The 14,184-nt window shown below is 45.8% G+C and overlaps 1 protein-coding gene across 6 annotated transcripts in view; it reads left to right on the top strand.

The window, feature by feature from the left end:
• Positions 1-14,184, top strand: part of Nedd4l (NEDD4 like E3 ubiquitin protein ligase) — a 312,296-nt gene that overhangs the window by 181,060 nt on the left and 117,052 nt on the right. For all 6 annotated transcript variants that reach the window (XM_050158000.1, XM_050157999.1, XM_050158004.1 and 3 more), the window contains one exon: positions 1,425-1,478. In XM_050158000.1, coding sequence (XP_050013957.1) covers positions 1,425-1,478 — 54 coding nt within the window. The remainder of the gene's footprint in view (positions 1-1,424; positions 1,479-14,184) is intronic.

The following is a 14,184-nucleotide window of genomic DNA, read 5'->3' as shown; positions in this document are numbered from 1 at the left end:
GCATACTAAGAGCCAGGCACACAGCCCTGGCTTCTCTCAGCCGTGGTAGGATTTTCTGTGCTGCAAACTTGGATGACTTTCCCTGCATCTGTTTTCTGTTATGTTCAAAGCTGAAACATGGCTCTGAGGTTTTAACACTTGGTAGATCCCATGTTCAGCCTCTACCAGGTACAGTTTAGATAAGTTGGGGAAGGGCTGAGAAGCTGTTGATGGCTCAGAAGTGTTACTAGATCTTTTTTAGTGCTCAGATACAACAAACACTTTCTCGGGGAGCTAAATCATTTGCTCTCCTTCCATTTGAACCACATTGTATGAATTTTATTATATATAAAACTTTGTCTATAAGTCTTACCTATAGGCATATTTGTTTCTCTTTTTCTTTTGTTTTTCTTTTAAAGATCTTTGCTTTAGTCCCCGCACAGTTTCTTAACAAATGCCTATTGCATGCCCATTTCTACTGTAGACTATTGATGCATTTCTGATAGGTGTGCAGCCTTTGGCAGAGTTGATGAACAGCCATCCATCCATCTGCTTGTTCTGTTGCAAAGCTGTCTGCAGACACGGGGCCAGGAGCTCAAGTTGAGCACATGAGCTCTCTGTGCTACAACCAAATATAATTTCATCCCATGTTCCATGGGGAGCCCAAGCCTAGCATTAGACCCAACTCACATGCCTGCCGTTGCCACTCACTTTGAGAACTTGAGGACACCAAACATTCACAGTCTCCTGGAGAAGTAGGCTTTTCTTCCCTGATCGATAGGCGAGTGTGTCAGTAGCAATACCTGATACCGTGTCCGGCAGGATTGGTAAGGTAGTCAGTCAGTGGCACCTGAGTCCACATGATGAAACACAGGTTATTTGGGTGAGTTGGGGTAAAGAGAAAGAAACAAACACTGACAACTCTCAGGGCTGTGACTTTGCCCTAACCTAGGGCAAGTCCTGATTGCTCAATATACTGGCTTGTGTGCTCCTGGGTAAATTGCTTCACCACCCACTTGGGCTCAGTGATTTCTGTGTGAAAATGAAGTGATAGTTACACACTGTTGAGTTGTTGGGAGAAAAAAAAATGAGACCATAAAGTGTTAGTAGTTCAGGAAATAATAGTTGGAGGTGGGGCACAATGGCATATAGCTGTTTGCGTGTTCATCATTACCTTCATTAGGCCAATGAGCATAAGGCCTTGATCTGCAGATATGAGGGTAGCTCTGTAGAAGAGATTGGAGCTCCTGGACTGTTAAGAAACAACAATAAAGATACTGCCTTTTTCTGGTATGCCTAGATATTTGGGGTAGAATAATAGCAGATAAGCAGGTCAGTCGTTATTATACAGTAGAGTCCAATGTGATTCTTGATTCTTCCTGTCTCTTAGATCAAATTTAAAATGATACCTGTTGATATTTAAATATAGTTTCTGTCCCTTTTAGGTAAATCCATCTAATCATAGGCTCCTGTTTGAAGTATTTGATGAGAACAGATTGGTAAGTCCTTGGTTTTGAGTTTTGCTTTCTTTTCTTAAAAACTGATTTTTTCGAGTGGTACCTTTGAGATCTTCCAGGTCATTCACAGCAGTGCACATGCCTCCAAAAAACTGTTTTTGGTCTCACTGTTCAAGCTCTCAATACTGGCAAATATTTGTGTGTTGCTAGGACAGAAATTTTATTTGGGTATGTGTACTTTTTATAGTTAATATTGATAAAAGTCACCTATAACTATGAGGCTCATCCCAAAGGCCTCATTATTCTTTGTGTAGGGAACTCAGATGCAAAGGTGCATCTGTGAGAATGTCATCAATCCTGTAACCAAGGCTTGTGGCCATTTAAAATGTTCCTCAGGCTTAGCATGCCACAGTGAGTTCACAGACAACTCTATGGCGATTGTCTCTGAGGAAGCAAAAGTCTAATTCACAGTGTATAGTTAAGGCAAATCTCCTTTACTGTTGAAGTCAAACAGTGACACCTTAGGAAAAAAAACTTAGAAAGTCATTTCAAAGGACGAGCATAAGAGCTGGAGGTGTGGCTCTGTGGCAGATTTCTTGCCTAACATATGCGAGGCTCCATTCCCCATTCAGTAAAAATAAGAAACCCATACGTGAAATAAAACCCACCAAAAGCAAAATAAGGAATCCCAAAGACATGCTCGAAGATAACTGATACAGCAAACATTTTATATACAGATCTATAATATATGTGTAATTGACGTAGAATATAAAGCACATGTGTGATGACCAGAGGACAGCTTTGTAGAGTTGGTTCCCTCCTTCCACTTTTCTGTATGTTCCAGGGACACAGGTGACTGTTTGCATGACAAGGGCCTCTATCAACTGAGATATCATGCTAGCCTAGCATTCTCCTAAGAAACTAGAATGTTTACATCAAATTCCCATGGGCCTCATGTCCCAGCTTTGAAAAAATGAACATGATCAAGTTATGTGTAAGTCTTGAAAGCACCCTGAGAAGTGGGAATAAAATTCAGGGCGCTTGATTGATTATACTCCTGTTTACTGCCCTGCCTAAAAGGAATGTGTGTTCGTGACCTCATCTTTCTACAGAATTCAACTGAGACTCCACACATTATAGACTAGCTTGAGGTTGACAGAAAGTATCGTCAAGAGGATTCTTGAGACAAAGTTCCACGCTCTGCTGTTATTAAGGATGAAACAGCTCTGCTTCGGAGTCCGAATATGATTAAATGCTGATCAGGGGGCACACGGGGTCCAGCACCTGGGCATCTCAATGTCAACTTACGCTGGGGAATAGCCAGAACCTCTACCCTTAATAAAGAATTTGTGGGCAGATATAATCTGACGCGCTTGGCTTTATTCTCCCAAAGGGAAAGCTAACAGATTGTACCTCCTAGCCCAGCATCTTTCCACTTATAAATATGGATCATGGTGGCTTTGTTGACATGGTACGTGGCTTGTGGGAGTGATCACTAGGGGCACTGAGTAACTATTGTGTGAATTGCTCAGTGTAGTTCCTGCCTCTCATACTCTGATCTAGCAAGAGCCGGTCACTGAACTGGTGGCATTCATTGAAATAACGCAAGCAGTAAGTCTCTGCAGGGACAGGGCCTCCATAAACCGATACTTACCTCTGATTTGAGGAGGAAAATCGTTTTAAAATGAAGCAATGGTCAGACTTGAAGAGAAAGTGCCTCTTCGTGCTCTCCTACTAAAAGAGATTTCCTATTTAGAAAGTCTTTCTATCCCACATTTGTGTGCTCTAAAATAATGCTTGTAGTTGTGTGACCTTGCCGTGGGTAAGAAAGGTATTTCCAAACCAAAAGGAGGCTCTGACTACAGAGTACTTTAAAAACTGAGTGGTCCTATTTTATATGTTCTGCTTTATCTTACCCCTCTTACCCCGAGCTGTCTGCCACGCAGCTACCATGCATAGATTGCCAATGGTGCTGGTGGTGGCCTTTCCCCTTTGTTGACTGCTAATCCAGCCGACACAATACGTGACTGGAATCTACTTGGAAGTTCTGGCATTGAGCAGACTAGAGTCTAAGTCTCACAGAGCTTATTTTTGCCATTCAGAACTCTATGCATTTAGGAAACAAGTTCGTGTGTGTAAACACGGGGTTAATCCACCACACCCTCTGCTCCAGAGCAGTAAACAAAGACTTGCTTTGTCGATTTCAAAATAAGTTTTTCTCACTCTTTCCCCTCCTGGCTTTTTTTTTTTTTTTTAAGTCCCACCTAAACAAATCTCTTTGTTAAGGAACTGGTGTTTCTGAATCATAGGAAAGAGTATATTTAAAATGCAGAGAGGATTTCCAGGTTCATTCCAGGATCTCCACTGACAATTTTTTGGGCGTTCACTTTTAGTTCTTAGATTTTTTTTTTCCCCTGGCCCATTGCAGACGGCAAGATTTTAGGTCTGTGACCTAAAAATTTTTAGGATGTGGTGATCCTGATGTGTTCTCCCGGGAAAACAGCTCCAGGCCTTTCTTCTGTATGTTTTTAAGTTAAATTACTACTAAGCCCACATGCACTGCTCTTCAGTTCTCTCTCTCTCTTTCTCTCTCTCTCTCTCTCTCTCTCTCTCTCTCTCTCTCTCTGTGCGTGTGTGTGTGTGCGTGTGGGGGGGAGAGTTATGAGAGAGATTTGTTTTCTCCAGCTGGGTTTCTTTTCTCTGTTAACTGCTGTTTCTGGTGATCATATTATATGTGGCACACACACCCCTTTAAATGCAGAATGTTTATAGTAAGTAGTAAGAGCTGGACCAGGCTCACAGCTGGCAGTGCCTTGTTGTGCCCCCTGTGCCTTCCCTTGGCTATTTTGTTACTTGTAGATCATGGTCTAATTATTTCCCATTAAAGGGACACTAATTCCGTAGGGTGTGTAATCGTATTTATAGTACATTTTATTACTTTGCATTCCCTCGTGGCAGTGTAGTGATATCATAACAAAAACAGAACATTTGATGCTTGAGAAGGTTCGCCGCGCAGCCGAGCTGTGTTTTACTTGTTCTTTGGTGTGGCGGGGAGGTGGAGGACATACCTTTGAGTGCCTGTGCTTCGTGCAGGCTCCCCGGCGTCAACAGGAGAGAGACCTAGTGCTTGTGGTAGTTGGGAAAGCATTTCCCCGTGAGTGTGATGGGTCAGATTTACAGCGGCATAGCTGTGAGTGTGTTTGCTGCCTCAGTCAGCTGCCTGAGCTCCCTGCTGGGCCGCCCCTTTCTGACAGAACAGCAGCAGCTGGGAAGGTGCTGTTTCAGGCTCTTGCTGTTGGGGGGGGGGGGACCGCAAGAGAGGGGAAACTTCACTAAGTTCAGAAGCTGGCATTGGAGGGGGAGCGGGCGGTCATGTGTCTCTGGCCATCCTACCCTCTGTCACAGACTAGATGAGAGCTTTTTGCTCTTATCCAATCATGCCTGGAATGCTGCTTGCCACTTGGGCTATTTCTGCTATCTGTCGCTCTTGGTGCCGCAGTGCTAACAGTTTGGCAGATGGGACACTTTTTCTTGGAGTTGGTGTCTTTGGGTTTTGACTTCTGGCATTGCTGGGCGTGTTGTCGCTCGCTCTCTCCCTCCTGGCCCCCCTGGTCACCATGGCCCATCGGCTTCGGTTTCATTTTGGCTCTGGACGCAGCAATACGGCCCCCGAGTCTGAGATTCTAGACCAGGAGAGAGAAGAGGACTTTTTCATGGCATTCCACACGCTGCCACGGAGAAGCAGCCCGCACCCCTTCACCCAGAGCACAGGGGAGGACGGTGGCCTGCAGGAGGGCGTGGGTGCTCTCAAGCGCAGCTCATCCATGTTCATACCGCAGCTTCTGACCGGAGTGGACACCAGGCCCACACGGAGCTCCTCAGTGCAGATCTCGCTGCAGCGCAAGGCCGCAGACGGTGCCACAGACAGCTGCGGGCCACCCGAGGGCCCTGACGACAGGCCCCCGAGTGCCCAGGCTGACCTCGGAGACCAGGCCGCGGCCACAAGGGTCTCGGCTCAGATTAGCTCATCGGAGCCCTCTCCAGTGGACACTCCTGGAAGCTCCCCTCCAAGGGCAGCCTGGGATCCTGGGACCCTGATCAACGGCACTTGTGATCACCGTGGTCAGTGTCCCCGCTTGCCTGAGGATACAGAGGAGGCCACCCCAGGCCTGCGCATCCAGCACAGAGCCTCCAGTGCCGATGTGCGCCAGGTGCGGCTGCTGCCCTTCGGCCCGGATGGCCAAGCAGAACCCAGACGCTGGTCCCTCCAGCATGTTCCAGACGCTTCTGGGAGCTCTGGAAAGCGCTGCTTTGTCTTTCAGCTGCAACAGCCCCAGCAAGGAGCTCTGGGGCTGGGCGGTGACTTCAACTTTGGCTTCACTGGCACTAAGGGGGACAGGTTGGTGAGGTATCCGCGCATTCGGCTGGAGAGGAGCACCTCATACCCCACGCAACCCCGAGCAGGCCGGGTGAGCCCCACCGAAGACCGAGGGACCCCAGAGGCATCTCCTCGGACCAGTAGGATGGTCCCGGAGATCCGCAGGACAAATTCAGAGAGATCCCCGCAGAGTCCAGGATGCATGTTCAAGATCAGGCAGGATCAAAATGCAGGGCAGCAGCATTTTCGAATTCTTGTGACTCGGGGACCTGAAGAAGCTCCCCAGAACCAAGAGGAGACTCCCAAGAGTCCTGGACCCCCTGGAGCTGGTGCTCCGGTAAGTTGCAGGTACACGTGTTAGAGTGGCTCAGAAGGGACCGGGCCAACACAGAAAGCTTGGTTATTTTGCAGCCCGATTCTCTGATGAAGGAATATCCTTCCTGTTGAAGTCAGTGGGATCGCAGTGTTTTGGTAGCAGTCCCTGAAGCGCATAGCCTTCCAGAAAATACTTTTTCTGTAGGTCTTTGACGTAAGACGCTCCGCCCGTTTTGGGATCCTAAACTTAATACATACCACTTTTAGTTTAGTTTAGAATGGAAGAATTTTAAAAATTTATTTCTTAAAGATAGTCTGCTATACAGCAAGTCAGTGTCTAAATGTGCTGGTGTTGGCAGTGATTCGAAAGCTTGTTTGCAAATACGGCCCCTGACACACCTCAGATAAAGCTGAAAGGCTGCTGGGGAGAGAGGCATTTGAGCCTCTTAACCAAGTACGTACTTGACTCTTCCTAATATTATCATTAGTCCTCATTGTAAAATTGATTGTTTTGGTGCCAGTAGGTTATTCTAATTTGGGGACAGTAGAAGATGTGTGTTTTGTGGGCAGATTGGCAGTAGAAAAAGTTAGAGAAAGTTGTGGTGGGGCCTTGGTTCACAGCAGCAGCGTAACTTAGCACAGCCCACTTGAGTGTCTAAGCCAAGGATGCTTAGGGGATAGTGCCCTGTCTCCAGCTGCGGAAACAGACTCCTTAGAGCAGATTCTGGCTTCATTGCACGTGCGTGCTTGCTCACTGCCTTTCAGTGAAATGGAGTACAGAGGGCAGCTGCTCACCGCCCAGCCCGCAATGGCGCGGCCGCTTGTGGAACTGTAACCAGTCAGGTTTGCTCGTGCTAGCCGTCACTCATTGAGTGTTTTCTCCAAGAACACCCTCCTTCATGGGATGGATAGTTTTAGGATATGATCAGGAGGTGCCTGTAGGCCTTTCTGTTTGGGTTTCAGTATACCTTGTCTTTTTAAAGTAGGTAGCTGTGTTGGTATCCTAGAGTACTGTGGATCTTTATTGACTTGTGTCTGGGAGTGTCTCTGGTGATTCGAGTATCATGCCTCTTGTCATTGATTCTTCTCATCCTTGTAAAGGAATAAACAGATGTGAAAGGCTTCTTTACACCCATTAAGTCTTGTACCTCTTCTTGGTCTGAACCAGTTTTCCTCTACTACGGTACAAGTTTTAGTGAGTTCTGACAGTGTAGTTTGCTGAGCCTACCCCAAGGTAGGTTCAAGCTCTATTAGCACAATCGCATGTTCAGCCAGGTCCACCCACTGGGGAGGAGTGACTTCCCTCGGGCTGAGATGGCCACTGAAAACTACAGTCGTGATGTTCAGTGTTGAGAACAGATGCAGTTACGTGACCAAACTCCCCAGTCTAGAATTTCTAATGAAATTTTAAAAATAATGATAATATATCCTAAAATTATGAAGATTTTTAAGAAGGGCTCTTCTAACTTACAAGAGCTATGCGGAGCAGTGATTCTCAACTGCGACCCTTTAATACAGTTCCTCATGTGGTGACCCCAGCCATGAGATTGTTTTCATTACGGCTTCATAACTGTAATTCTGCTACTATTATGAATTGTTGTGTAAATGCCTGACATATAGGAGAGTCTTAGGCAAACCCTGTGAAAGGGTCATTCAACTCCCAGAGGAGTTGTGACCCACAGGTTGAGAACTGATGATGTCGAGGCAGACCATTGTGGAACAAAGAGCTTTCTGTGGAGACAAAGTGCTGCCTAGAGAACAGTTTTTCATAAGCATGAATATGTAAATAATTAGCACATGCTTGGCAAGCCCGAGCTTTTCTTTTAAGCAGAAGCCTTTCCTTAAAAGCAAGCAAGCAAGCGGGCAAGCAGACCTGGTGGTGTAACGGAGCGATCTGCCATTCACCAGTTTTGTGTGTGTATCATAGGGACCACGGGTTTAGGCTTGGCCAGCAGCTGCCTGGACCTTATTTATATTGAAGGGAAACATCGCCTTGGGCACATCTACAGCCTGGCTGGCACTAGCCTCTGTCAGTGTTTCAGATACCTGCTGCTTCAGCCTAAGGGCATCTCATCATTTGTTTAAATGGAAAATTAAGTACAGTTGATGACCCCGTCTGGGTGTGAGTGATGTAGAAAATCTTTTGCTTTGGAATTCCTTTTCCACAGTGTGGCTCAGCGCGTCTTTGGATGGGCCTCCCAAACAGTCTGGTGTGACCAAATCTAAAAATGTTTAATAGTTAAACCCTTAGAGAAAACTGCGGGGAATTCTGTGAGACTAGACTTGCCCGAGGCGGCCACCATCTACAAAGCACATCTGTCATTAGAGGCATCAGCTGTAGTAAGGTAAATAGCGCCAGGGTCTTAGAACTCATCCCCTCTGCCTCAGGCATTCGTCGAAGTCTCTTAATGAATTGGTTACTGTCTTCCTCATAAGCCTCTTGGCTGTATTCGAGTTATCCTGAGAAGGTTAGACCATCTCCCACATGCACCCTTTATACACAGAACTGCCGAGTTCTTCATTTTCGGGGCCTGAGGAGCCAGCTTTCTGGTCCATATTAAGTATTCAAGGTCTTCCATGTATATAACATCACCCTAATTGCATAAAGGAGCTGGGGCTTTCTTAATTTCTCGCTGACACAGAGGTTCATAAGTAAACAGAGGGAGGAGGGCCCAAGGGCAAAAGCAGGAGTTCTTACACCTGCCCCACAGGAGCAGAAGAGAGAGGCTGACCTTCCAGCTCAGGCTCTCTGCGCTTCCCCAGATTCTCCAAGAGCACTGTGGCCTTTTGTGACTACAGATGAACTTCACTGGATGACAAAGAAATATGCAAAAATACTTTTATCTGGAGAGAATCTCAGTTCGAGTGTCTCCCAGGGGCTTTTACAGAAAAAAATTAATATTGGTTTTTTTTAACTATAAGAAACAGTCAATCAAAATTTACCCATAAGTTTATTTGAAAAAAAAAAATTGTAATGGATAAGGGGGATAGTTGTATTCCAAAATTGACTTTTGTTTTGTTTTTAAACAGATTTTGTAGTTCAGCTATTTTCAGCAATATCTTAAAAACCTTATAGGCAGCACATGGGGCTGACACTGGCTGTTATCACCAAGACAGCTGGTACTTGGAGTGACTGCTCATGTTTTACCACTTCACAATTGAAGAGTCTTACTCTTATTTTGCTCAGAAAGTATGATATGAGGCATGGCCGTCTTATTTGGCTGTGCCAACTGGCCTGTGGGGCACTGTTAATCCACTGTTTCAGATGAAGGCATGGCAGCATATTGTTTAGTAATTTATGTGTATATGATGAGTACACACACACGCATGCTTGTGCACGCATACACACACAACACACACACACACACACAGTGCATACTAAGCCTTAAGGCAGTTTTAATGTTCATGTGATACAGCATTCTTGCTGAAAAGTTGGGCGTGCACCATGAAGCATTACACACTGTCCTCCTGGAGGTAGGAGGCAGCTAGGGCCCTCGACAGGCACTTGTCTGGCTCTGGAGCCTGGGACATCATCAGTGAATATGTCCAGTACCTCCCAGGCTCCCGCAAAGTGTCATTCTTGTTGCTAGTTAAGAGTTAGCACAGGAGCTAGACACAGGACCCAAGTGGTACCTGTGAGCAGTCCGTCCTGATACACAGGACAGCATGTGTTGATGGCATGGGAGGATATATTGACCTCAGTGTCTAACCTGATTCTTTCCTGGCATCATCAGGTCTTTCCTAACCACTTGAACCCCAAGTGGCCCTATAGTAATTCAGTTCTTAGAAAGAATCAAGTAAAGGGCCTTTGTCTATTTAATTTTTTTTTTAATCTTGCAAGCATTTTGGCTGTGTGTTTACTTCTTTTGGCCATGTCATTTGGCTGTGATAGATTTCCAGTGGTGGAGGTCACTCGTACTCTGCACGGGCTGAGGCATCTGTGTGAAGTGTCCCCACTGGGTGGCTTTTAAAATGAAGGCTCTCCTGGAGTTGCGCCTCAGTAGATCCTGCCTAAGAGAGGGTGTGCCGAGACGGTACGGATAGTAGAGAAGCCTTGAGGCAGAGTTGCCAGGTCTCTAAAGCCAATCTCTAACGTCATGGCACAAACTAATACATTCAACTATGTCTTCATAAGGCCAAAAGATCGTCATTCCTTAAGATGATATTAAAGTATTATATCCCTTGCCTGGTCCTGTTTGGTTGTGTATTTTTATGTGGTCAACATAAAATGGTCCTCCTACACGTGCACACTAAGCCACCAGCTAGATTCTTTTAATGAAAATAATCCATATTCTTACTGGAAGCACTTAACTAAAGATTTCTAACCACATATTTTTATTTAAACTTCTAGTTGTGCCACTTGGGACAGTGGCGATAGTAAGGGAAGGTGAAACTCATGAATGATGCTTAAATTGTTGGTTGAGTACACAGCAACAGGAACTGACTTTCCTCAGTAAACACCAGGAGACTGGCAGTCCCAACCTAGAACTGGCCAGTGGTCGTTCAGACATTTATGAGCCTGTTCCAATCTTCATTACGTGTGTTACAATTCAGACAAGAGGTATAGAAGTGTAGAACCTTCCTGGAAGAGACAGCCATAGACAAAAGCCACCCACCATGCCTGCCCCTCTCGAGGCATTAAAAGGAGGCAACAGTGAAGGAAAAAAAAAATGGCAAGATCGGTGAAGGGTTTTCCAGATGCTTCTTTCTCGGGTCCGTTGTGTAATTATGCATGATGTTGTCCTGGTGTTTTCTTCCTAATTCACTTGATGGCTTCACTTGGACCTTGTTGAGCCAGCTGAGCTACGGAGGAGATATGCTTAAATGAAACAGGTGGCCCTGTCTGAGTGGGCCTGAGAGTAAGTCCCTGTGTCCTGGCCAGTTTGAGGCTGTACCCTGAATCCAAGTGTCTCTTAGCAGCACCACGTTTGAACAGGAAGTTAAATGGGAGGATAGAGGGTGGAGTAGATTGAATTTCAAAAGGCCTGCTTCTTAGATGGGGATCATTCTAGAACTGTAGCCTGTTTCTGAGACTTAGAGGTCAAATGCTCCTAGTCTCAGCCACGGGAAGCCAGAGAGATCAAGGTATAACTAAGTTGGAAGGAGGCCCGATGTATTGATTTGGTGATTGTTATTCAGGTTTGAAGCTGAGATGTACTAGGGAAAGAGTGTAGCGTGGTGGAAGCTCTGGACTCCTCCTCAGCAAAATTGGGGGGCGGGGCCTAGAGGAGCGCGACGACTTTGTAAAGGAAGTACTTTGTATTGGTTCTGTAAGCACAAGTGTCATTCATCTTTAAAACTGTTCAGTGTTTAAATATTAGTAGAGAGGATGAAATTTTACCCTGTAGCAAGAGAAATAAACGTTTCTCCAGGCAAATCCACATTTCAGAATCCTAAAGTTTGCCCTTTATTTTTTTATTTTATTTTTTTATAGGTGACCAGGAGTTCCGAGGCTCTCGCTTGTTTATAACTTGGAATCATTTTGTGTGAACCAGAAGCTATCCTTTTCTAAGGGCTCTGTGTGCTGGGGCTAGTTAAGTATAGAGGTGCTTGATTCAGCCCATTCCTGAGAGGAGGATAGTCATATTGTTCTGACTCGTGCAGTCATAATATTTTTCAAACCTTTTCTAAAACCTTTTTTCTGAGCAGTGAGACTGTCTTCTTGAACAAATAGGTAGGACTCCCCAGAAGGATCCTCCCAAGACCAATAAGAAAGCTAAGTAAGGGAGGGGAACAGAGAAAAAATGTATAGATCAATGAAATAAAAAAAAATTAAACTAAAAAAAAAACTTTAAAAAATTAAAAGAAAGCTAAGTGAACTCAGAAGCTCTTCTTTCAAGCCAGGTACCATCCCAAATTCTGGGACACAACTGGGAGCAGAACCAACCAAACCTTTGCTAGCAGGGGCATAGATGACCATAGGAGAAGATAATGACGGTCACAGAAGGGGAACCAGGGCAGGGACCACATGAGGCAGCCAAGGAAAGCCGCCTTGTGTGATGCAGAGCACATCAAGTCAATAGCTGGGAGGAGATGCTTTAGACGGACAAGTGTGTGCAAAGGGCTTAAATGCCAGGTACAGTCGTAGAAGCAGAAACTCAAGACAGCTAACCATAGCACATCCACAACAAGAGCGGAGAGAAGTGAACGCATGCACGCTTAGCACTCAGCTCACTCCTAGTCTCAGACAATCCAGGACCCAGAGAACTGTGTGTCTTCTATCAATCAAGACAAAACTACATAGATGTGCACACGGGCCAGCTTCATCTAGACAGCTCCTCACTGAGACTCTTACCAAGTCTACATTCTGTCATTAACAATTAAAGGTAAACTTTATAGATGGCGTATAGAGCCCACCATGAAGTAGCATCATTATGGGGTGCACAGATAATGGAGCATATGGAGATGGAAGGCCATAGAAGGGCTCTGGGGGAGGGGCACTACATTAAGGGTGTTCAAAGCAATAGGAGAGCCATCGGGGGAGGCTGTTGTAAGCTCAGGTCCCCTTCAAGGATGGGAGGGACTGGCCCCTGAGTTGCATTGCTGTCTTCAACTCTTCTCCCATCCCGTTATTCTCCCGAGTACCAGGGACGATCATCAGTTCTCTGAGGAGGTCATCTCACCTCAGTATTTAGCCTGCCATTTTCATTTTGCAATGCCTGGAAAATGGGGAGCTTTTATGCCCCTCCAGGGAGTGTTATTTCAAGATGTTTTCGGCTGCCTGTGTCATGCCAGGATGTGGGTGGATGTATTTTTGCAGCTTTGCACCAGAGAGTCAGCTTCTGATTTGCAGACTGCTGCTTTTATTATGGGGCATATTGTCCATTGATGAATAATGCGTGGGCCACAGAGCCAATATATAGCTTTTAAAATAGCTCATTTATCCTGCTGGCTTCACCCCTGGTGTGAGGCAGGCCCTTCAGAAGCATTTTCTGGGAGCAAGGTTTGGAATGTTTTCTTCGGGTTCTGGGTCATCAGTTCATCCTCTGCTTGTCACATATATTTTTTTTTTTGATCCACTGAGGACCTGAGGGTGGACACCCAGACAGTCTGAATCCACTGGAGAAGGCATAGACGAGGGGGATGTTGGAGTGACTGCTGAGGAAGTAGATGCTCCTTTGAGCTGCTGAAATATTCCTCAGAATGTGTACTTACAGAAAGGGGACAAAGAGACAACGTGATTTCCACGGAAGTCCTATGGGTATCATAAAAGTAACCGAAGCCTGCTGTTGCTTGTTTCTGTGCCTGAAGAACCGGGCCTGTCTCATGTAGAGGTTCTGTGTGGGAAAGGAGGTGTCCTGGGGCAGGGGAGGAACCTCTCACAAGGTATAATGGGGCTTGAGAGCATTCCTGCAGCAGGCTTGGGCACAATGGGGTGAGAGATTAATACCCAGACGGCTTCTTCTCTTACCCACCCTGTGTCTACAGGTCAAGGGCCTCCTGTCACAGGAACCTCCCTGGGTGCTGTTTTCCCTTTGCACAGAGTTCTTGTTTTGCCTAGTGTGTTGCAATCTGCAGCCAGTGGCCAGGTGACATCTGTTGGAATGCTGATGTGTGTTGCCAAGCAAAACAGATGCAGGAAGATTTGCCAAAGTGGGGAAGAAGGGACAGAGTGGGAGGTAGGGCCTGTTGGGGGCAGACAGCAATAATGGCAGTATTTATAGACTGGAGGGCTAAGGTTTCATACCATGCTACTTTAGAACCCGTAGGAAAACTTTCTGTTCACGCCAGTGTTTCCAAGCATATTGAATGGTTATCTCATTGTCCATCCTGCATTCAAAATGGTGTTTAAATGGTCCAACAGAGCAGACGTGGTTACGTGGTAACATTCTGTTTTCTATAAACCGCTGGCCACCAGATTTTTTTTAAAATCTGTGTTTGTGTTAGTTTTGAAACTGGCCTGGAATTTGAGCCATAACTGAGGCTGGCCTTGAACTCCCAAGTTTCCTGCCTCTGCCACTGCCTCTTAAGTACTGAGGTTACAGGAATGTGCCGCTGTGACCTATTACATATATTTTATGTTAACCTTTTGATATGCTCGCCAGTTTGCTCACT

The sequence above is a fragment of the Alexandromys fortis genome, unplaced genomic scaffold (genome assembly GCF_014885135.2).
Source record: "Alexandromys fortis isolate MF-2015 unplaced genomic scaffold, M_Fortis_MF-2015_v1.1 scaffold_94, whole genome shotgun sequence".
In the NCBI taxonomy this organism is placed as follows: Eukaryota; Metazoa; Chordata; class Mammalia; order Rodentia; family Cricetidae; genus Alexandromys; species Alexandromys fortis.
This window is presented reverse-complemented; position numbering and strand designations above follow the sequence as displayed.